The sequence below is a fragment of the Cryptomeria japonica genome, chromosome 9, assembly GCF_030272615.1.
Source record: "Cryptomeria japonica chromosome 9, Sugi_1.0, whole genome shotgun sequence".
NCBI classification, from domain to species: Eukaryota; Viridiplantae; Streptophyta; class Pinopsida; order Cupressales; family Cupressaceae; genus Cryptomeria; species Cryptomeria japonica.
In genome coordinates, this window is record NC_081413.1 from 482,290,918 (window position 1) to 482,313,128 (window position 22,211).

A 22,211-nucleotide genomic window follows, 5' to 3' on the forward strand; every position below is an offset into this window, starting at 1 on the left:
CATATAGTACTCCTTCAAGCTGTAAGGTTATGCCTGTCTTCAATTTGATGGTGCAGGTTCCTACTCCTCTGACTGGATATGTGGAGTCATCTCCGATGGTTACGTCCTCATCACTCTCCTCTGTCATGGAATCAAGTGCTTCTCTAAACCCAGTGATGTGCCTGGATGAACCACTGTCAATCACCCATGAGTTGATTTTGTTAGAAGCTTGACTTGTGAGTGCTGAGTAGAATACGTATTTCCTGGAGTCATCTTCCCCTTTAGTCTTCCCTGCTTTGACAAATGTAGCATGTTTCTTGGTTCTTTCTGGGCATTTTGCAAAGAAGTGTCCGAACTGATCACATCTGTAACATTGAATGTGAGATAAGTCCTTCTTTGAAGTGTTCTTGTGTTGACGACCTTTTCTCTTTCTAAACTGCCTTTTCTTGTTTTGCTTGGTGGAGTTGGTGTTTAGAACCTGCAGGTCTTCATCTATATTCTTGTGTTTCATTCCTATTTTGTTCAATCTTGATTCCTCTTGGAGACAGTCATCCCTTAATCTTTCAAATTTGGGATATTTAGACCTTGCACTGATGCCTTGGACGAATGTGCTCCATCCATTAGGCAACCCATCTAAAGCAATGAGTGTTAGCTCTTTGCTTTGGATCTCGTAGTCCAGAGTTGCAAGTTCATCTTTTAGAATTGATATCCGCATAAAGTAGGCGTTGATTGTCTCCCCTTTGTTCATGGTGATATGATTTATTTCTCGTTTTAGTGCTAGAGTTCGACTTGCATTTGATATCTCAAATGTGCTTTCAAGAGCTTTGAACATTTTATAGGCTGTCTAATGTTTTCTTATGATGGGCATTATGTTGTTTCTCACCCCATCAACTATTATTTTTATTGCCTTTTCATTTCCCTCAATCCATGTTGTTTTGTCAGGTTCATTTTCGGGTTGATCATTTTTAGTTTGAACAAACGAATCCACTTTGTTCTCCTTTAAGATCATTTGAATTCTGAATTTCCAGGCTGAAAAATCATCGCCACCTCTGAGTCTGTCTTCGAATCTGATAGCAGTGGCCATTTGAAGAAATGTGATGTAGTATATAACCTTGTTCTTTAAATTTGTTTCACGAAATTAAATAGCCTCAAGTTCGATCAACTTGGCTCTGATACCATGTAAATGTATTGTAATTTCTAATTTAATGGACAAGTTATATGTAGGATGGTGTATTTCAATTTGATATTATGTCAATGACATTAATATTGTTATCTTTCCTTTTTATTGTAGGTAAGGAGGATGAACATGTATCAATTTCAATGTCATCTCCTTTGATTGGAATGATATATAAGTAGTAGGGTGGCCACGATCAAGTGGCACCTTGATCGGACATGTCTTTTAGACATGTCCGACCAAGATGTCACTTGGTTGTGACCCCTACTAACAACACCCAATTCATAACTAATCGGTGCTTCAATCATACCCGATAGTGCATCGGTATCTTTAATGATAACAACGTTTATAACATGCTCGATAATGAATCGGTATCATCGCTGATGATAATAGTGCTTAATCATATCGATCGATATGTTAATGATAATAGTGCTTAAACATATCCGATCGATATCATATGTCTTTTGTTAATTGTTGCAGATATATAAAACATACCCGATTATGAATCGGTATCAAAGCATATGGATTAACATAAACAATATTTGTTAGCATTATATGCTAACGGGTTAATACCCCGATAGCATATTAATGCCGATATGAATCGACATTAATATGCAATCGGGTTAATAGCCCGGATAGCTTTATGGATTGACGCTTAACATAGTTAAGCATGTCGTCAATTTAATCCAATATCAATATCATAATTGTGACCAATGTTATAGTCTGATAAGCATGAAATGAGTAAACAGAATATAGGAGATTACTGAGTTAGGAGAGTCTTATCTTGCAGAGGCTACTAATGCATTAACAAAGAGATTTCCTGTCACTTACAAAATAAACAACTGTAATAAAATATATCTGCAACTTCACATCGGAAATGCTGAAGCAGATTCTTATTTGCTCAAAACAATCTTTTCATAAGACTTATCTAGTCCCTTGTTGGGCTTGCTGGGCTTCTGAATCTGTTCTTCAATCAGATCTTCAAGCTTCTGAGCTCGGTAAACAATCCTGTAGCATCACTGTGCATACATTTGCCCGCATGCATTGTTTATCAACAATTCCTTATTTATAAACAATTTCTGACCGCTTAATCTCCTTGATCACAATTCCCATGATCAATCTTAGCCATCAGATCTTCAAACTTGACTAGGTTCAATGTATCCTTCGATCTGAAAACGTTTTACCTCGCCTTGGAACTTGCATTCTTTCCTAGGAACTTGTGCTAGGTTATTGCGATTCAATCTGTGCTCTAGATCTTCCTCTTGATTTTCATTACCGTAGATCTTAACAAACTTCTTGCATGACAAACCAATCATCTGATCAACTCCAGCTCATCAACATCCTTCATTAAATAATGCTTTTATCCATCCAATGCGATCTATTATAACTCGGTTGTTACTCGGTTAATACTGAACTTCGCTCGGTAGACATTCTGCCTTCTTTAACCGATATCGATAACCTTAGGGTTTACCGACTAGGTTCCTTGCTCGGTGACATAATACAATATTAAACTTATAATCAACATGATGTGAAGGATATCAAAACAATCAAAACAACATGATCTCATCATTGTCTAACTCGGTAATAGTTGCCCATTGAATAACTTATTTCTCCTCTTTATTATCACATTCTTTCTGTGTCACTTACCGACCTCTTAATACTCATCAACACATACTTCTCAAGATATGGCAACATCATACTGAACCAGAAAATCAATTTCTTGACATCAATGACAAAACAATATTATTAAGACAGTAATCATCCTTCTTCAGTTATATCAATAATCTCCAACAACCTTCTCAATCTCCTTTCTATTGTAATGCCAACACTAACATGGCAACCCCAGTACATGGTGCTAGCGGCAATATGATATCTTCATGCTTGGCAATGGGACTTAATAAAGGTATACATTCAGAAAATTCATTGGTAGCAAAGAAATTGCATCATCATTTGGTAACTTTAGTGGGTACATCTTTAAAACCAGCCCTTGATGTAGCCAATATGTTTGATGACATTGCTGTTCTAGATTCATCTGACTATAACGATACTCACGTGGGATCATATATGAACATTGTTCTTCATGGGAAAGGGTCTATATATGTTGTTAGCTTACAGCTAAGTAGTAAAGCAGGGAATGATGGTTTATTCCTATGGACAACAGTTGTCTGGCCAAATTTGGGTGACTTATATCATCCTTCTTTGGGAAGTGGTATAGTGCTCCGCTTCTTGACTTAAAGAGTGTTGGCTTTATCATATGGAGTAATGTACCTCATTGGTTTCACGCTGACCTAATTTATAATAGCGTTGCGTGGTGGGGTATCTTGACTGATTTTACACTCTTGTCGACTGAATTCTTCATACGGGGGAGTACTTACAGGTTGTTATGTTGTATAGATTGGTTTGGTGCACTTCTGCATTCGGATTATGACAGCACACAGATTTTGGATCTTGGTATCGACGTGTGTGGTGCATTCCTTCAGTGGATTCGGGATGAGTTGCTTCATTTCGGGTATACAGATGCTTATATCAGAGTAGCACAGCCGTTGGGTGGAGCAATGTTTCTTAGATTGATATGGGATCTAGGAATTGGTTTCCAGCGTGCAAATGTAGATTGCTTGAGAACAAGCAATCTCTGTGAAGGCAGGGCTGTAATGTCCCTTCCTTAGGCATCTCAAACTTTAGCGGACGTTGGCCTACTATTAGGGTCCCATAGGTCAGCAGTGTGGTTTGGGGACCCAACCGGGGGTTGTGGAGCTTAGCACGGGCTTTTTAGATTGGAGTTCTAGGGTTGAATCCATTATTAAAATTGAAAAGTTCCCCCCCAATCCTAGTAACTTAAATTGTTTTGAAAAGGGGGCCAAGTTCACAATGAGGAATTAGACCCTCAATGTTATTTTATGATTTTTAGGCCAAATAGTAACCCCAAAATGGATTAAACTTTCTTGGAGAGGATTACAAGGCATTTTGTCTATCATTTGGATTCATTCTTATGACTTCATTTTGGAGAGCAGCATACTAGAGGGTTTGAACAGCTTGGAACTTCTAGGAACGCAACCTTTTGAGAGAATTTGGAGATTTGGACAAAAACCCATCTCCCTTGGTGACAAGTTTCAACATTATCCAGCTTCAGTGTGTAGTTGGCAGCATTATTTGGGGTTTTAATTGCAGATTTATCAGCTTGAGGGCAGATCCTCTTCAACTAATTGCAGATCAAACCTTCTAGAGGTCACTACAACTCATTTCCAGCATTATCTCAGCCTGTCGTTCCATCTTGGAAATAAGGGCATCAAACCCTAGGTTGTATTTGGAGTTTTTAGCTAATATTGGAGCTGATCTTCAAATTCAATCAGCTGGAAATTTTTATCAGACCTCTATGCTCAGGTAATGGTATGTACATCGACCTTTTAAGTGAAAGAAACTCATCTTATTTGTCTTCTTTGTGTGTTATGCATTATTCTATTTTGTATCAGCAATTTCTTTCATTTGGTATTCAAGAATCATTCAAAAACACTCAAAAACCATACAAAAACAAGAAAATCAGTCAAAACCCTTTTCATCACACGCTGGCCGAAGACTTTATCAGCAAACAAACAATTGCAAATAACATCAAAGTTTGGATCAGATTTGGTAAAAATTGGGTTGGGGATCTTTCAATAATCTTCTATCTTGATGTCTTCATGGAAAGATGCACCTCTTTGATATAGATAGAACCATTTGAACATTCATGTCATTCACTAACAAATCTGTTTTAACTCAATCACTATCTTTATCCTCTTTTCATAATTACCATATATTCTTTATAAAGATTTGTTCTTATGAATAATATTTAATCCATTCACTCACTGAAAGATCTTTCTTTGATTTCACATACTCACACTTCATTCTTATTTCATGGAATGGTCTTTCTTATATATCTTCATGAACTGCTGTGCCTATCTTATAAACACACTTTTCTCTACTCCACACAATAGTCTTATATCTTACCAAAAGTTTTCCTTAGAGACATTGCTTTTCACCAATGATAATAACCCAAGGGCACGTCGCACCTTTTGACTTATGCCAAATTAACATATCTTTAATTTAAAGATATTGGTCCTTTTGCTGTTTGTTAACAAATCACATCCCTTGAATATATTTTCTGTTAACAAATTAATTACTGTTTGATATGAATTGCTGCTTTAAGATTCTTTTAATTGGTGCCATCTATTATATATTAGTCATTGTTTTTACACAGCAATAAAATTGTATCTCTTTGCTTGCTAATAAGAATGAAATCACTTACTAAATCGCATCTTTTCTTGATACCTTTAAAACCCATGTTTGTATTCAAATTGATATTCTCTTGTAATCGCTGCCACCTTACTTTTATCTTATTTGCTATTTTGTTTTATTCAACTTTTGTCTGATTTGCTATTTTATCTTATTCAACTTGTCTTATTCTCTTTTCTTCTTTTGTAAGATTTTGCCATGGAGATAGCCACCCAAGATCTAGAGGCCTAATGTAAAGTACAAGAACAAGAGAGAACCAATACGAGAAGAATAAATTATATTCTCATCAAGAATGCATTAGAATGGAATCAATGGAATATGAGTACAAAGGAGATCCTTTGGTTAAGTAGGCCAAGGCGAGACATAGGAAGGCGTAAGATTATGACAAGTGTCTTAATCTTATGACATGATACATAAAGTGATAACTTTTCAACCAAATAAGGTGGAAAAGTGATAATGTGATAAGTCCACAAAAGGTGGAAGTTCTACTTAAGGTGGAAAATTGATAATGTGATAATATCACCGAAAGTGCGAATGTTCCTATGTGGTCCCTAAGTTAACCGAAGTGATAAGCGTAATTAGAACCTAGGTGAAGAACTTACAAGGTACAACACCTTAATTACACTAACACTATTTATTTTTATTTTTTTTGTCTTACTCAATTTTTGTCTTTTGTTAATCATACAAATTGTTGGCTTTTGCCATAGCCTGCTGCCTTGTTAAGATTGCTGTATGTGATGTATTGGGTCATGTTATATCGTCACTGTCTTGTTCTGTTATATCATTACTATCTTGTTCTTCATCACTGTCTTGTTCTTTTATTTAATTGCTTCCTTATGAGATATAAGCATTGTTGCTTATTGATATATTAATTTCTGCTCATAAAATCTTCAAGAATTAATCTGTTTTTCGAGATTCATTGCTGCTCATTATAGTTTGTCTTACACAAATATAAGTGCTTTTAAAACTTCTTTGAAACTTCTTTATCAACCAGCGATTTTTCAATCACAATTGATTTGCCATCATTTGATGCCATCTCAATAATATTCTTTACCAAATTAGGAAGCCAAACTGTATTGTCTGGAAGAATCCTTCCCCGCCATCATTTGCATTGTAGCATCCATTGAATTGCTGCTCATTTACTTGCAGTCACACAAATCTTCCATCTATTTAAACTTGTAATCTGATTTTGCTTGGTCTTGTATGCTACCAACCTGTCCATCAATTAGTGGCATATGGCCTTTTATGATTTCTTTGACATGGATCTGGTTTGACATCAATGACAACTTCCCCTGACATCAATGATATTATTGTCAGCATCTCTACCTCACGAAGGTCAGGTAGATTGTAAGTAGGGGCATCCCCAATATAATCAATTCAATTTGAATGGAGCACAAGGAAGCCAAAGAAGAGACTACCCACTACCTCACTGTAAAAAGAACCTTCAATAGAGGAAGCCTTGGGGCCACTCCTTTAGATGAGCGTGGAGAGAAAGAGGAAAAAGCAAAATGCATACACAGAGGTCTACCCTTCACAAGAAGAAAAAAATAAGATGAAGCAGTTGAAGAACAACCAGAGGTTCTAATGAATGAAGGCAAGTTATACAATGAAACATTTAGGAAATAGTTCTTGGAACATACTTTCCAAGTCTATGAGGATATGGCACCACCAAATAGAGTTATTATAGAGACAACTCTGGCTAGATATATGGTGGCCTCCAACACTACATTAGAATCTCTAATGGACAAAATCTTATCACCGCTAGCATTGCGTCGAAGGCGAAACACAAACAAGGTGCCCAAGCAAAAGCCAAATTGAAGGAAGAAGCTATTGCAAAAGTAGTCCCTGCAGCTAGTAAGGCTCCGAAAGAGGAATTGGATCAAATATAGGCTAAAGAACTCTGGTCAAATTAGAGACTAGATAAACTCATGCTAGGGAAGCCAAAAATAATCAAATAGATACAAATGAAAATGAAGGAAGCCACCCTAAAAGCCTACCAGGTGAAACGCGAGGAAGAAGCAAAATGTGAACAAGTGACATCTTCTCCTTCTAGAGAAACCATTGGCTAATAGGTACCATCTCCTCCACATTCCTCTAACAAACCATCCTCCTCTGCCACTTCTTGTATGGAGTCCATTATGGACTTTTTGGCGAAACAAAAGAAAGTCCAACCAATGGCCACTCTGCAATTACTCCGATTACCACTGGTTGACTTAGCATCTCTCCCCATCTTATACTTGGAAATACTTTGGCTGTGACATGTAAATTTCTTCCTCCAGATCACCATGAAGGAATGTTGTTTTCACATCCATTAGCTCAGCTTCTAAGTTGTTGCAAGTGATAACAATAAAGTTTATATCATGATTAGTGTTAGCATTTCAAATTTCATTGTTATTTTTTTAGTTGGCTTGATAAAAGTTTTAATCCTTAAAAATCTCTATATTTCATTATATTTTCAATTTGCCTAACCTCTGCTAAATCTCAGCCAAGTTTGAGTGCCAAGTTCAAGTCTAGGTCAAAAATGAGCTTGCCAAGTCTAAGCTGAGATCAAGTCTTGTAACATTGGTTTACTCTATCCAAGTGTTTTCTTTAATTTTTCTCTGTCATATTTTCATTTTGTTCCCTTTTCATACTTTTGGGTTAATATTAAACATAAATCTCTTAAAAGCCCCCATCATTCAAGGGAGCTGCCCCTCTCAAATGTAGAGGAAAATCACCCATCCTATAATGATTTCTCTTACTGTTGCAAGTAGACATTGCTACCAATTAGGTGAGTCAAGGAAGTGACTGCAGTGATTAGTTCACTTACTAATAGGGGTCAAATTATAGATAACGCCATATCAATGGAAGAAATCATTTAGTCCCTACAGGTTCAGAAAAGGTGTGAGTGTAAAAGTCACATTAGGTACCTTGAAAATTTTTCATAGGTATAATGAAACTTGATATAGGAATCCCTTGAAGAAGTTGGGTTTAATGAGCAGCATTGGAGGGATAATTAGTGGTGTCACTACAATCAAAGTCTCTGTTTCAATCCATGGATTTCTAGGATAACATTTCACTCTTTGTAGAAGACATATTATGAAGAGACCTGTCATGCCCCACCCAAAATCAATACAAATCAATTTGTTGGCCAACCCCCCTTTTTGGCGCCCAAATTAGAAATTAAATAGCGTTTAAATAAATAAGTTTCTATTAATTTTATGAGGCCCGACTCATGTTGATGGCCGACCTGTTTTATTAAACTAAATTAAATTCTTATTGCTTAAAGCTGACCTCAACCCTTGGGAATAATGGCAGGGATGTGTATTTAAAGGAGAAGAAAAGGTGCAATCAACACAATTATTGTTTAGAAGCAAAGAGACATTATCAAAGGCTGCCCCTTATGCAAAAGGATGTTGGGAATAGACATGATCCAGGCCAAACAAACGGGTATTAAAAGAAGAACAAACCCTCCAAGAAGGGCAAGGTAGAAAATGAGATAAGATGGTGTAAAAACAGAAATAGCAGATTGAAGAGATAAGATCTCAGATTGATAACTAATTCAGGCGTACTGCAGTTTGGTATTATATCTGTGATTTGGTATGGGTTTTCTTGTGATATATATAGCATAATAAACCTTGTTTATGTAATGCCTTCATATGTAAATTCCTAGGAATAAGGGACTATTAACTTATAATTCAATTGCAAGAGACTTCTTTCTAATGAAAACTCTACTTATAACACAGAAACCTTTACAAACTTATATTGATGATAGTAGGTACTAGGTAGTACTTATATAAGAATGATAAATTATGACCATACAATCGATACCACGTGCATTATGATGATAATCTGAATCACTATAATATTCAAGTATTGTTTGATGCAATGAATATCTTTGATATTCAAATCTGCTATTTTTATCTCTTATTGATGATATAAGATGGAGTATCTTTGCTGTCTCTGATATGGCGATGAGAGTTATGCAATGATATTCTCTGCTATACTCCGATCTGCAATTATGGAGTGGACCTTGCTATTTCTGATATGGCAATGTAAATTGTGCTGTAAGTCTCCTCTTAATTGCTTATAGCTGTTCCTGATATAAATATGCTGTAAAGCTTCACACTATCGCTTATAGCAATGAAGATGTAATTGCTGTTTCTGATTACGCTATAGAAGTATGCAATGGTGATGGTGCTGTTCCTGATTGGTAGCTTTAATTGTATGCAACCGATTTTGCCAGTGAGGTTGCTGCTCAAATGAGCGATCCAAATATGGATGAATAGAAGAAATAACAATTCAATGATGCCCTTTGGAGGATGAAAGACCTCTCTTTAATATGTAATGTTGAGCTGGATCATACCAACATACATGTTTGACAACTATTATTATGAGCAGTGTTATTAATGATGGCAATAAGGTTTACTTCATGCTTGATACACATGGTCTCTTTGATATATTTATATTCTGCCGTTCGTTGATCCATCTCCAGTATGATACCATCTTTCCTTGGATCGGTGATTATACTTATGTTTATTATTAATCTCTAGCTCAACGGGTCTAATCAGATTGCTTGTTTCTTAATACTCGATATGATATGCTTCCTTATGGAAGTTTTGATGATGGTTGTTTATGCTTGCTTCTTGTGATCGGTGGTTCTCATGGTAACATCGATATGGGAATTGCTTAATGCCTTCATTGATTTCTTCTTTATCAGTGATCATGGAAACTGTTGTAACATAGATGATCTCTTTCATCTGCCCATGTCTCAAGGTAGAGTTGTTAGTTAGGAAAATTGTGAAGTCTTATAAATAAGACAATTTTCTTTGATAAGATCTTCATACCGGTCCTCATGGCCACTGACTTTATTGATGCAAAACTAACTATTTGAACTTCTAGTTGTCATTTTAAGGATGAGGACATCACAGTTTATGACGGCTCACTGCTGAATAACGTGTATACAGGTCAGGATTATGATATTCATATATGATTGTTTATATGCATATTACATATAGAATACATGCCATAATGTAGGACTCTTTGTATGTTTTGCTCAAGTGTTAAAATAAAAGTTTTAAAAATCGGACTCGCCAACCAAAAAATTGGACTCGGACTCGTGAAAGATTTGCGAAAGACTCAGCCAAAAAAACAAACAAACTGTAGTTTTACAAAAAAAACATAAAGAAATTAATGCATTTAGAGAACATAAGAGCCATAATTGAAACATTACACATGTCATATGATCTCCAAACACTCAATATTTGAAATTTCATCATTCATACTTGTTTCAAACTTTAAAATGTATAATAGCAGCATAAGTTTATAAATGTTTACAAAATTACTTATAATGATAGGTCTAGATCTTGGGGTAGAGAGAGGAGAGACTGAGATATAGAGTGGTAGAGAGAGGGGATAGAGGAAGAGTGATAGGGAGATAGATAGGTCTAAAATTTGGGGCAGAGATAGAGAGGGCGAGAGAATGCTAATAGGAGCCTACTGATTACTGAAATTTGACTAAGTCTGAAAATTTAAAAGATCTTCTAAAACCTAGAATTTGCATTATAATTCGTAGAGATCTGAAACCACTCTCAAACATCCTGCCAATATATACATGAAATATAACTTAAAGCTTAGATACCGGTTCTTGTGGAAAAAGGCTGGGTCCGGGTCCTGGTTCTTGCCCGGTCCTGGTCCAAGCCTGGTTCTCCCTGGGTTCCACCCGGATCCTGCCCTAGGTGGAACCCAGGGAGAACCCAAGTGGACCCGAGAGAACCAAGGCCCGTGGGTTCCCAAAAACAGGGCCCACGGGTCATACAAGTCAAAAAAGTATAACCAAACATGAAAATTATAGGTCAAAAAAGTCAAAAATGTATAAGCAAACTTGAATCAGTTTGAAACTTGAAACTTGAATATTATCTTTTTTGCAAATTATGAATATTATATTACATTTACGATATATGAATATCAGATTATTTATTGGCATTGGCAATTATGGATTTATGATTTATGATTTATCTGTTATCATTTATGTATCATTGTATGGGAAAGTTACATTGTATGTTTCATATTTGTATGTTTGAAGTTTGAACTGTGAACATATATATTTATAATGAACATATATATAATATATGACATGTATATATATATATATATATATATATATATATATATATATATATATGTATATGTACGGACGAACCCGTACCCAAGAATTTTTTTTTTTTGCCGAATCTACGAATCCGTAACCGAATCCGAACCTGAATCCGAACCCGAACCAGTAACTTAGACTTAAAGTATAAGTGGCATTTCAATATGTCTTTTTCCTTTCTTATACTGCCACTTATACTTAAATGTTTTATTTCATGTACATATTTTGATGAAGAGAATGAGACTGACTTGAAATTTTTTTTTTTCTTTTGACGTATTTTTTGGGTTGCATGAGTCTAGTCAAAAGACTCTCGAGTCCAAGCGAAAGACTCGTGCAAGTCAATTAGAAAGACTCGTGAGTCTTTGAGAGTCGACTCGCCAGGACTCGCCTCACGAGTCCATGGCGAGTCGACTCATGGCGCCACTGGACTCGCGAGTCCGTGGTTAGTCCACGAGTTTTTAAACTATGGTTAAAATCATCCATGATAGGGGTTTTAAGGGCTTACAAGGAGGAAACAGTGTTGGGATCCTCTTCAAAGTATGCCACCTCATGGTGGTGACCAGTGGTCCCATGTGGCCAAGGGGGTACAGGGAGTGCTGCCCTTGGGCTTAGAAGGGAAGGATTTCTAGGACACCCTATTGTAAATGTGACCCAACCCTCTATCATGGTGGATCACTATGCTAAGGAATCCAATCATAGGAAGTGGAAAAGGATGTCATGATGAAGGGGAACAGTTATAGGACACCTCACTAGGTACACCACCTCATATGGATGGCAAGGGCCACATGAGGCCAAGAGGTATGGTATGTCCGCTCTTGGGCCTAGGGTAGAGGATCTTTAGGGCACACTATCAAGTCACCTTATTCTAGCTTCTCTATGGTTGAATTTCCCCCATACATTAGAGATATCTTATGATTAAGTTTATGTTCCTAACCCTAGTAGGAAAGATCTATCTTATGGATTACGTTTTCAATGAGCTCTAAATTTTGATTTAGGGCAAAAACTAGGGCATTTTAAAAGGGGACATTACAAGACCCCTTAAGCCCATAACTTTTTCTAGTTCTGGGCAAGACTCTACTCAGAATTGTGGAGCTATGAAAAAGTAAAAATCTTTCCCAATCACACAATTTGTCAATCTCTGCAGAAATTGTTTTTGTTATAGCTTGCTTCCTCCAATGTTTGTTTATTGCAACAAATACTTGTGGGCAAGCTCCTGAGATGAGCCAACAAATGATGTGAATAAATCTTAAAATATTCAGAACTAGTTTTCACATTTCTTTCTAGAAGTTCAAGTATCTTCACAATCCAATGACCATGTTTGAAGGAAGAATAATTAATTAACTTGTCCCGATTATTGATATTTCTTAAGGATAGCTTAATTAATTATTTTAATTAATAGTATTAAGTTAATTTATAAAGTTATCAAATAAATTAAACATTAAAAGATGACTTTATATTTAATTAATTTAATAAAGTGACTTAATTTAATATTATATCATTAAGTCACTTAACTCTAGAAGCTTCTGGATGATGGATTAAAAAAAGTATAAAAGGAGGTTTAGCTCAGCTTCTAATCATCTAGGATTTTATATTTGATTTTGCGTTCTTGTGTGGAGAAGGAACCAGCTAAGGTTTCTGCCATTATTCAGCCTTTGGGAACGGTAACTCTCATAGGCTAAGCAATTTTGAGGTTGTGAAACTATCAGCTAAGATTATTGCAGATGGGAGGTGATAATTCAGTCATCTCATTGGAGCTTAATTGGTGGCCAAGGGCCAAATTATGCTAGGGTTCGATTTGGAGAAGCATTGGAGACAATTTTGGTGTTAGGAGTCTTCATCAATTCTACTAAGGGCTGATTGCAGATGGGAGGTGATAATTCAGTCATCTCATTGGAGCTTAATTGGTGGCCAAGGGCCAAATTATGCTAGGGTTCGATTTGGAGAAGCATTGGAGACAATTTTTGGTTTTAGGAGTCTTCATCAATTCTACTAAGGGCTGATTGCATATACCATTTTCTGCGTCTCATCTCGGTAATTTTCAGATTCACATTAGCTGGAGAAGTGCCACGATTATTGTTCATATGGCCTCATTCGGATGTTTCTTTGTGGGTATTTGAGCATTCATCTTGGGAGGTCTTAGCAATTATTTTGGAGTATTTTGGAGGAGCTATTAGCTTGCTGATAATTAATTCTAGGGGTCTGATATACTGCTGTTAGGGCATCATTGGACACATATTTTTGTTCATATCTTCACTTGGAGGCATCCTTTGGTTATGGGTATTTGAGGAATCAATTGCTATTGTCTTGGCAATCATTTCTATACCAATTTGGAGAACTTTATTTGATGCATTTATTTATTATTGACATCCATATCAGAACAGGGGCGAATTTGAAGAAAGGCACGATTTGGCAAGGTGAATGCACATAGTGGAGTGATATTGCTTGCTTCTTCATCGCTACACCTGGGCGCTTCATTCCATGTGCATTTGGCATTGTTTATCATTGAGTTTTCAGTTGTGAAGCTCTATATGTGTTGTTATAAGTTTGTTCCAATCTGAGGTTGCATGCCAAATGTTTGTCAAAATGTCCATTCCATATTTAAGTTGTATTTGAGGTGAAATTCTTCTTGTTAGTTTGTTGTATGTTCTCTACAACATTTTGACATTACTTTTCAGCGCGCTTCAAACTGTTTGATCATATTCCTTGGGCTGCAAACATCAAGACGACAATCAGATTTTAGTAACAACAGGTTTAAGGGTTGTAGGACAACTGTTTGACAATATCCCTTGAGCTTATCTCCAGCATTATGAAGCCATAATCAGCGAGGGTTATTACAGTGGTATCAGAGCGGTTTCTTGCTGTCCTGTGAGAAATATGGCTTCTAAATTTGTTGAGGAAGTGATGATTGCTTATGAGGAGTATAGAGCACTTCCAGATAAGACCAAAAGTTTTCTAGATTTCGATTGCTATATAGAGTATTGGATGGATTGTGGCAAGCAGAAAAGAAGAACAAAGAATAGAGATACTTCACCCATGTGAAGCAGAAATTTATATGAAAACTTTGTTAGACATGCTGATTCAACTCAAGAGGCTATGAGGACAGTCATGGGGAATGAGTTGTCTACGTCATCTTTGCAAGAAGTTCACTTGAGGCTTCTACTTTGGAGGCTAGCATAGAGCATGTTAATGATATGGGTAGCAATGGTATGGATTCATCAGATGATCATACTGCTTCTTCACCTTCACATGATGAAAAATCAGACTATGGCAGCCAAGGACAGTTGGAAAATCAGTCCCTTGTAGCAGCTACTCCTAAAGAAGGAGATGAAACAAATCAAGACTTGATAGTAATCGATGACTGCAATGAAAAAGAAGATTCCAAAGATTTGAATTGGGACAGTGATATTCCTCCTCATTCTTATGAGATTGCTGCTCTTATACGAGGGAGAACTTGTGAAGACGAGTCTCCAAGTGTTGGTTCACCAAGTGCTAGAGTTGAGGATGAAAATTCCAATAGAAATGCACTTGTGAAGCCTGAAAAATATGATAGGTATATTGATGACAGCAGACACATTTTTTCACTTCATCATGAGAATGATGATACCTTGGAATCACCTCTAGATGGCACTCAAGAATTGGGTGTTAAAGATGGCTTTGGTGGGATGAATTCAAATCATGAGCATTCTGATTTTCATATCAGATTTGGCTGGATGTGGAAGTTGATCCTCTTCTTAGTGGATCAGCCACTAGTGTTTTGATTACTCATGATGAAGGTAACATTTTACAATGGCATGATATCATCACTGATTTGTTTGAGGATGGCAGCATTATGTTCCACAATTCTCATGAGATTGCAGTCCTTACACATGAAAGAATTTGTGAAGATGAGTCTACAAGTGTGGGGCATGAAGCTTGCATTGAAGAGGAATTCGAAAGGCAAGGACAAACAAGTTGAAATCAGTCCTTATTTTTTGTGCATGAACCGTAGCGGTATGTCTTCACTTTCTCATGATATGGCAACCTTTAATTATGGAAAAAGGAGTGACATAAGTGCTACTATAGTTGGTAACTTGGTACACATGATGCAAGTGGAGGACATGGAAATTTTGATGTTGCATTTCATTTCGGGATAAGTTTCAGGCACTTTGGAGTAGCTAATATGGAGCAGTCCCAAAGGTTTGTTGGCGGCAATATTGTACACGGAAATAAAACTAGTTAATTAAGTTGTAATTGTCTTGGTTAGTTGGCAACTGCGGGGTGGTAGTTGCGGTGCGACGGTTGGCGCTCGCACCCCCTCGGTACCTTTAAAAACTTCCGAATGTAACTTATGGGACAACGAATTATGAATGGAATAACATATCTGATACTTGTCTGATATCTATGGCATTGTTTTGCATTACGTACTTTATGCTTTAAGTATTCACCCGAGAGGGCAAACATTTGGCGCTGTTACCTAGACGTACTCGGGAATGGAAGACGCGGATGGCGCACGGACACGATGGGCCTACCCGTTGGTGTAATAAACCCAGAGGCCGACGATGCGCGAACAGAACTTTACACAGGAGAAGACACGACAACGAGAGAATTTTCAATTTTGCTCGCGGAAATGCCACCAAGTGCTGTGTGGACAGCGTTGGAGGTTAGCCCAGCAGTAAACCGGTTGATGAATCACCTCCCCCGGTTGCTTGCACAGGCATCATTGGCACAAGAGGTTCGCCTGGAGGAGATTGCCCAGGAAGAGCGACGCCAACAAATCCTTCAACGCTACGAAGAAAACAGCCGACGGGAAATGAAACGAGATGGCACCAGGCCAGGAGGGAATTGAACCTTGAACTTTTTATATTCAAATAAAAGTGTCATTGACACGAGTTGTATTGGAGGAAATGAATTAATAAAGACGTGTTTTGATTTATGTATTGTGAGTTATGGAAATGTGCGACAATTAATGCTCAACCTATTGAATAAAGATAGAAATAAAAAAGCAGAAACAGACAAGTGGGAGGTTGCGCAGAGGGCCTTGATTCTGGAGCAGCAAGTAGAACGAAGGCGTAGGCTAAGGTAGCTTGCCGAGGGACGACCGACTGAGGGGTTGCTCGAAGGGAACCTGCGAGGTGTCACAGAGGGTGCAGAAGCCGATGAAAATTTCTACGCGTCGCCAGAACACCGTAAGGTGCGGAGCCACGAAGAGTTTCTGGAGGAAACAAGGTTAAGGAGAGATCTAGTCAAAGAGACCCGGGATCGGTTTAGAAACTTATCCCTTACACCACAAAGTGAAGATCACCAAAGGGAGCCAGGAGTGGGCACGGGTGACAACGAAGGGGAGGATAACCGTACGGTAGGTGCCACACTTGGTAGGAAAAACACCATACCTCCAGTCACCCACATAGGACACACCACCGGCACCGGAGGAACCAGAGGGAGCGGCGCAGGGGCACAGACACAGCCACAACCACCGCCAATAAGACGACCCCCATCGATGGGGAGTAAATAGAAACTGCCGAAGTTCAATGGCGACGGGAAGGAAGATCCCGTCCGCTATTGTTGAACGTGCGAAACCATATGGTCAGCGAATGGTGTTACTGACCAAAACGAATGGGTAACACAGTTCCTAGCAACTTTAAGGGGAGTGGCCATAGACTGGTACTCAGACATGGATAAGGCCAAAGTCGGCACATGGCCCGACCTGAAGAAGGAGTTTGGGATAGAGTTCCGCCTCCTGAGAGATGACAACGAAATAGTCACTGAGATCTATGGAACGAAGCAGAACAAGAACGAGACTGTCCGAGCCTATAGTCGGCGGCTGAAGGAACTATTGGGAAAAATGGAGAATCAACCAGCAGATGGGTTGAAAAAGCGATGGTTCGTGGAGGGACTAAAGCATTCCCTCCGAAAGAAGATGAAAATCATTCCACCTACATCGTGCAAAGACGCATACAATAGAGCGATGGATCTCGAGAGCGAGACCAAGACATCGAAGAAAAAGAAGGATAGCTCGTCCGAGGAGGATGACTCGTCACAGGAAAGCAGCAGCAACAGCGAGGCTGGCAAACGGGTGCAAGCGCTCCGAAAAGACATGGAGCGAATGAGGAGGGAATTCAAAACAATGAGAAGCACCAGTCGGACCGAAGGGGACATATGGTGCACTGAGTGCAAAGAGGAGGGGCACACAAAGAGTACTTGCTCGAAGAAGGCATTCTGTGAGATTTGCCAAGTGATGGGACACTCCACCAAGGAGTGCCCATACAACATGAAAACCCGAAGTACGCAAATGAGCCAAGTGTTCACGAAGCAGGCCACAACATCCGCACCAACGGGTATGGCCCAGCAAACCAACACAACGGCATCATCTGGAGGTTATCGGGACAACAGATGCAGCGGTGAAAGGAATAGCAACAATAACAATAACGGAAGCCGTATCCAGTATGATGCCAAGGGCCGACCAATTATCCAATGTAGGGCCTGTAATCAGTGGGGGCACATCACCGCCACCAAAGACATAAACGCAACACCGCACAAACAAACACATACACAGTTGTACGGTGGAGAGATGTTGACCGCACGAGAAGGTGGCGTACGATTGGAGGTGTCAGTGCTGTCGTTGACCGTACAGGGAGGTTATATGGCCGGGGTGCCATCGGGGACATTACGGTGAAAAAAAAAAAAAAAAAGACGACCAGATTGAAAAATTATTCGATGACATCTGGAGCCTGGACACTGAAAATATTGGAGTGTAGAAGAAGGGTTTTGACCCCATGAGGAGCGCTGCCCCAGACCCTGCGGGGGTGCTGCTCCGGACCGCGCTGGGGGCACTGCCCCCAGACCCCAGTTTATTTTTGAGCTATAGTACACTTGTTGGAGTTGGACGAAGGGCATTGGAGATGTCACGGTAAGTGTTGTGGTTGTTCGTACTGTGAGAAAGAAGCCTGCAGCTAAGCATTGGCAGGGAAGCCATAAGCCGTAGAGGGAGATGAATTTGGAGGTTGGGAACAAACAGAGTTTGAGGGAAGGCATTGCAGGTCTGCGTAGTTGTATGACACCAGGGAGTTATTCAGTTCAGTTATCAGCCTTTGGGGAGTGATGGAGGATTTAAGGTGTCTCGTAGCCTTTGTGATAGCGGGTTGTGGCCACCTCCAGGCAGGAATGGTATACTTTGAGGAACTTGGAGTATGTCTTGGCTGGACGTGAGGTTGCCTTGGTGGATGCAGAGAGGGCTCGGGAGGAGCTGACCACCAGGTTGGAGGCAGTACTAGCGTGAGACATAGCTCAGCGTACCCAAGAGTCGGATGCCGAGAGGGCAGCGTGGGTGCCTATCGAGGACAAATTGGCTAGGGAGACAATATCATTTGAGTAGCAATTGGTGGAGGCCGAGACTGAAAAACATGTTTTGCAGACAAGTTTGGTTTAGGCACAAGAGAACTGTGATGTCAAAGAGGCACTTGAGCATCAGATGGTAGCAGCCAAGGGTTTTCAGGCGAGGACGCAGCAGGTGTATGGGTTCGAGACTCGACTGGCATCAACAGTTCTGTTTAATGTCATTTTTATTTTGTATTAAGTCATCCGGAGACGACTTCTTTTCTTTTTGGGGGGATGATGTTGGCGGCAATATTGTACACGAAAATAAAACTAGTTAATTAAGTTGTAATTGTCTTGGTTAGTTGGCAACCACAGGGTGGTAGTTGCGGTGTGACGGTTGGCGCTCGCACCCCCTCGGTACCTTTAAATACTTCCGAATGTAACTTGTGGGACAACGAATTATGAATGGAATAACATATCTGATACTTGTCTGATATCTATGGCATTGTTCTGCATTACGTACTTTATGCTTTAAGTATTCACCCGAGAGGGCAAACAAGGTTGATTGAGGGATGGCTAGAAAGGGCAAAGCAAGCCAAGTTGTTGGTTCAACAAACCAAGCTCCATCTTCAACACATTCATAACATTCAATACTCCATTGAAAATGATAGGCAAAGTTTGTCTAATTCTGGAAATTTTGTTAGAGGTTGAGCATTCTTTGGAGGGTGATGATGATTTTTGTGATGACACTCATAGTGGATTAGCCACTCAAGAGTTGTCCTTGGAGGGTAATGAAGGCAACCACAATCCATTTTTGGATTTGCTACCTATTTCATTTGATATGGCAGCTATCTACTTGTTGGTTGGTGATTTAATCTTCTTAGATTCGTCATCGATCGATGACTGTCCTACTTGGGTTTCCATTGCACATCTTTCTTTGGCATGGTTCACATCAGCTATTGAGTTGATACAACAGATTCAGTTGGTGGTGTTAGTGCTGGTTCTACAGGATGATTATGGTGATAGTAGGCTAGATGGCTGGATTTGTTATCACATCCAGGAGGGTTTAGCAGGTGCTTATAGATATCCTTATTTACATATGAAAGATGGGTATGAGTTTAGATTGTATTGGGATCTAGGGATCATTTTGTTTGATAGATTACTTGTCATGCATGGTTTACTATCTTTCCAGGCACTCTACAGAGTCATTTGGGATCCAGGTGGAAGAGTTTTGTTTGTAGTCGAGATTGCTTGGGGACAAGCAATTTCAGGAGGGGCGGATTGTAATGTCCCCATTTTTGAAGGAAGAATAATTAATTAAGTTGTCCCAATTATTGATATTTCTTAAGGATAGCTTAATTAATTATTTTAATTAATAGTATTAAGTTAATTATTTATAAAGTTATCAAATAAATTAAAAATTAAAAGATGACTTTATATTTAATTAATTTAATAAAGTGACTTAATTTAATATTATATCATAAAGTCACTTAAGTGAAATAATATTATTTCTAGAAGCTTCTGGATGGTGGATTAAAAAAGTATAAAAAGAGGTTTAGCTTAGCTTCTAATCATCCAAGATTTTATATTTGATTTTGAGTTCTTGTGTGGAGAAGGAACTAGGTACGGTTTATGCCATTATTCAGCCTTTGGGAATGGTAACTCTCATAGGCTAAGCAATTTTGAGGCTGTGAAACTATCAGCTGAGATTATTGCAGATGGGAGGTGATAATTCAGTCATCTCCTTGGAGCTTAATTGGTGGCCAAGGGCCAAATTATGCTAGGGTTCGATTTGGAGAAGCATTGGAGACAATTTTGGTGTTAGGAGTCTTCATCAATTCTACTATCTAAGGGCTGATTGCATATATCCTTTTCTGAGTCTCATCTCAGTAATTTTCAGATTCACATTAGCTGGAGAAGTGCCACGATTATTGTTCATATGGCCTCATTCGGATGTTGTTTCTTTGTGGGTATTTGAGCATTCATCTTGGGAGGTCTTAGCAATTATTTTGGAGTATTTTGGAGGAGCTATTAGCTTGCGGATAATTAATTCTAGGGGTCTGATATAGTGCTGTTAGAGAATCATTGGACACATATTTTTGTTCATATCTTCATTTGGAGGCATCCTTTGGTTATGGGTATTTGAGGAATCAATTGCTATTGTCCTGGCAATCATTTTTATACCAATTTGGAGACCTTTATTTGCTGCATTTATTTATTGACATTCATATCAGAGCAGGGGTGAATTTGAAGAAAGGCACGATTTGGCAAGGTGAATGCACATAGTGGAGTGATATTGCTTGCTTCTTCATCGCTACACCTGGGCGCTTCATTCCAGGTGCATTTGGCATTGTTTATCATTGAGTTTTCAGTTGTATGCAGGAGTTAATTAGCTGCCATTATTACTCAGAAAAGTCTGAAACTAATTTTGTTGTATGCCAAGAGTCTTGGCCCTTGCAAAATCATTTGTAATTCAGGATTGCATTGAAAAGATGATTCAGTTGTGAATCTCTATATGTGCTGTTATAAGTTTGTTCCAATCTGAGGTTGCATGCCAAATGTTTGTCAAAATGTCCATTCCATATTTGAGTTGTATTTGAGGTGAAATTCTTCTTGTTAGTTTGTTTTATGTTCTCTACAACATTTTGACATTAGTTTTCAGTGGGCTTCAAACTGTTTGATCATATTCCTTGGGCTGCAAGCATCAAGGCGGCAATCAGATTTTAGTAACAGCAGGTTTAAGGGTTGTAGGACAACTGTTTGACAATATCCCTTGAGCTTATCTCCAGCATTATGAAGCCATAATCAGCAAGGGATATTACAGACCAATTGAAGTAGACAAGTTTTCATTGAAACTGAATTTCAGAGGACATTACAGAAGAACATTTTGAAAGACTTCCATTTTACAAAGTCAAAACATGTTTTGACAGTTTCATATTGCTGGGCTGATATTTCAGCCCTTTTACAACCAGATACCAAGTTAAAAAAAATTCAATTTGTTCAAGATGTCAAGTAAATTCAGAAATACAGAATTCATAACAAAAAAACTGTAAAATTTATATAGGAATTATTAAGTTTGGAGCAAATTGGATAAATCTAGCTGGTTGAAAAAATCTGAATTCGGCCATATTTGAACCAGATCTGGCTGGATATGGTGAACTAAGACTGCGACAGAATTTCACAACCAGGTATTGGTAGAAAGCCTTCACTTGTACCTCTAGGTATTAGATGTGCAAGTTAGTTAATCAGTGACTGTCCACCCCATGAGGTGCAATTAACTTGTCATAGAGAAACTAAGATGGGATGATAATTAGCATAGATAGTTCCTCATAACACAACCTTTCCTGTATCACATTAATTTATTAA

The 22,211-nt window shown here is 38.5% G+C and overlaps 1 protein-coding gene across 7 annotated transcripts in view; it reads left to right on the forward strand.

The window, feature by feature from the left end:
* LOC131057975 (ABC transporter B family member 25, mitochondrial) overlaps positions 1–22,211 on the forward strand; it is a 274,108-nt gene that overhangs the window by 249,734 nt on the left and 2,163 nt on the right. The window contains exon 17 of one of the 7 annotated variants that reach the window (XM_057992055.2): positions 21,985–22,033. The exons of 5 other annotated variants lie outside the window; for them this stretch is intronic. In XM_057992055.2, the coding sequence (XP_057848038.2) occupies positions 21,985–22,008 (24 nt within the window). In that variant the 3' untranslated portion in view covers positions 22,009–22,033. Of the gene's footprint in view, positions 1–8,719; positions 8,875–21,984; positions 22,034–22,211 lie in introns of those variants that run through there. One more of the 7 variants, XM_057992054.2, reaches the window with a different exon arrangement.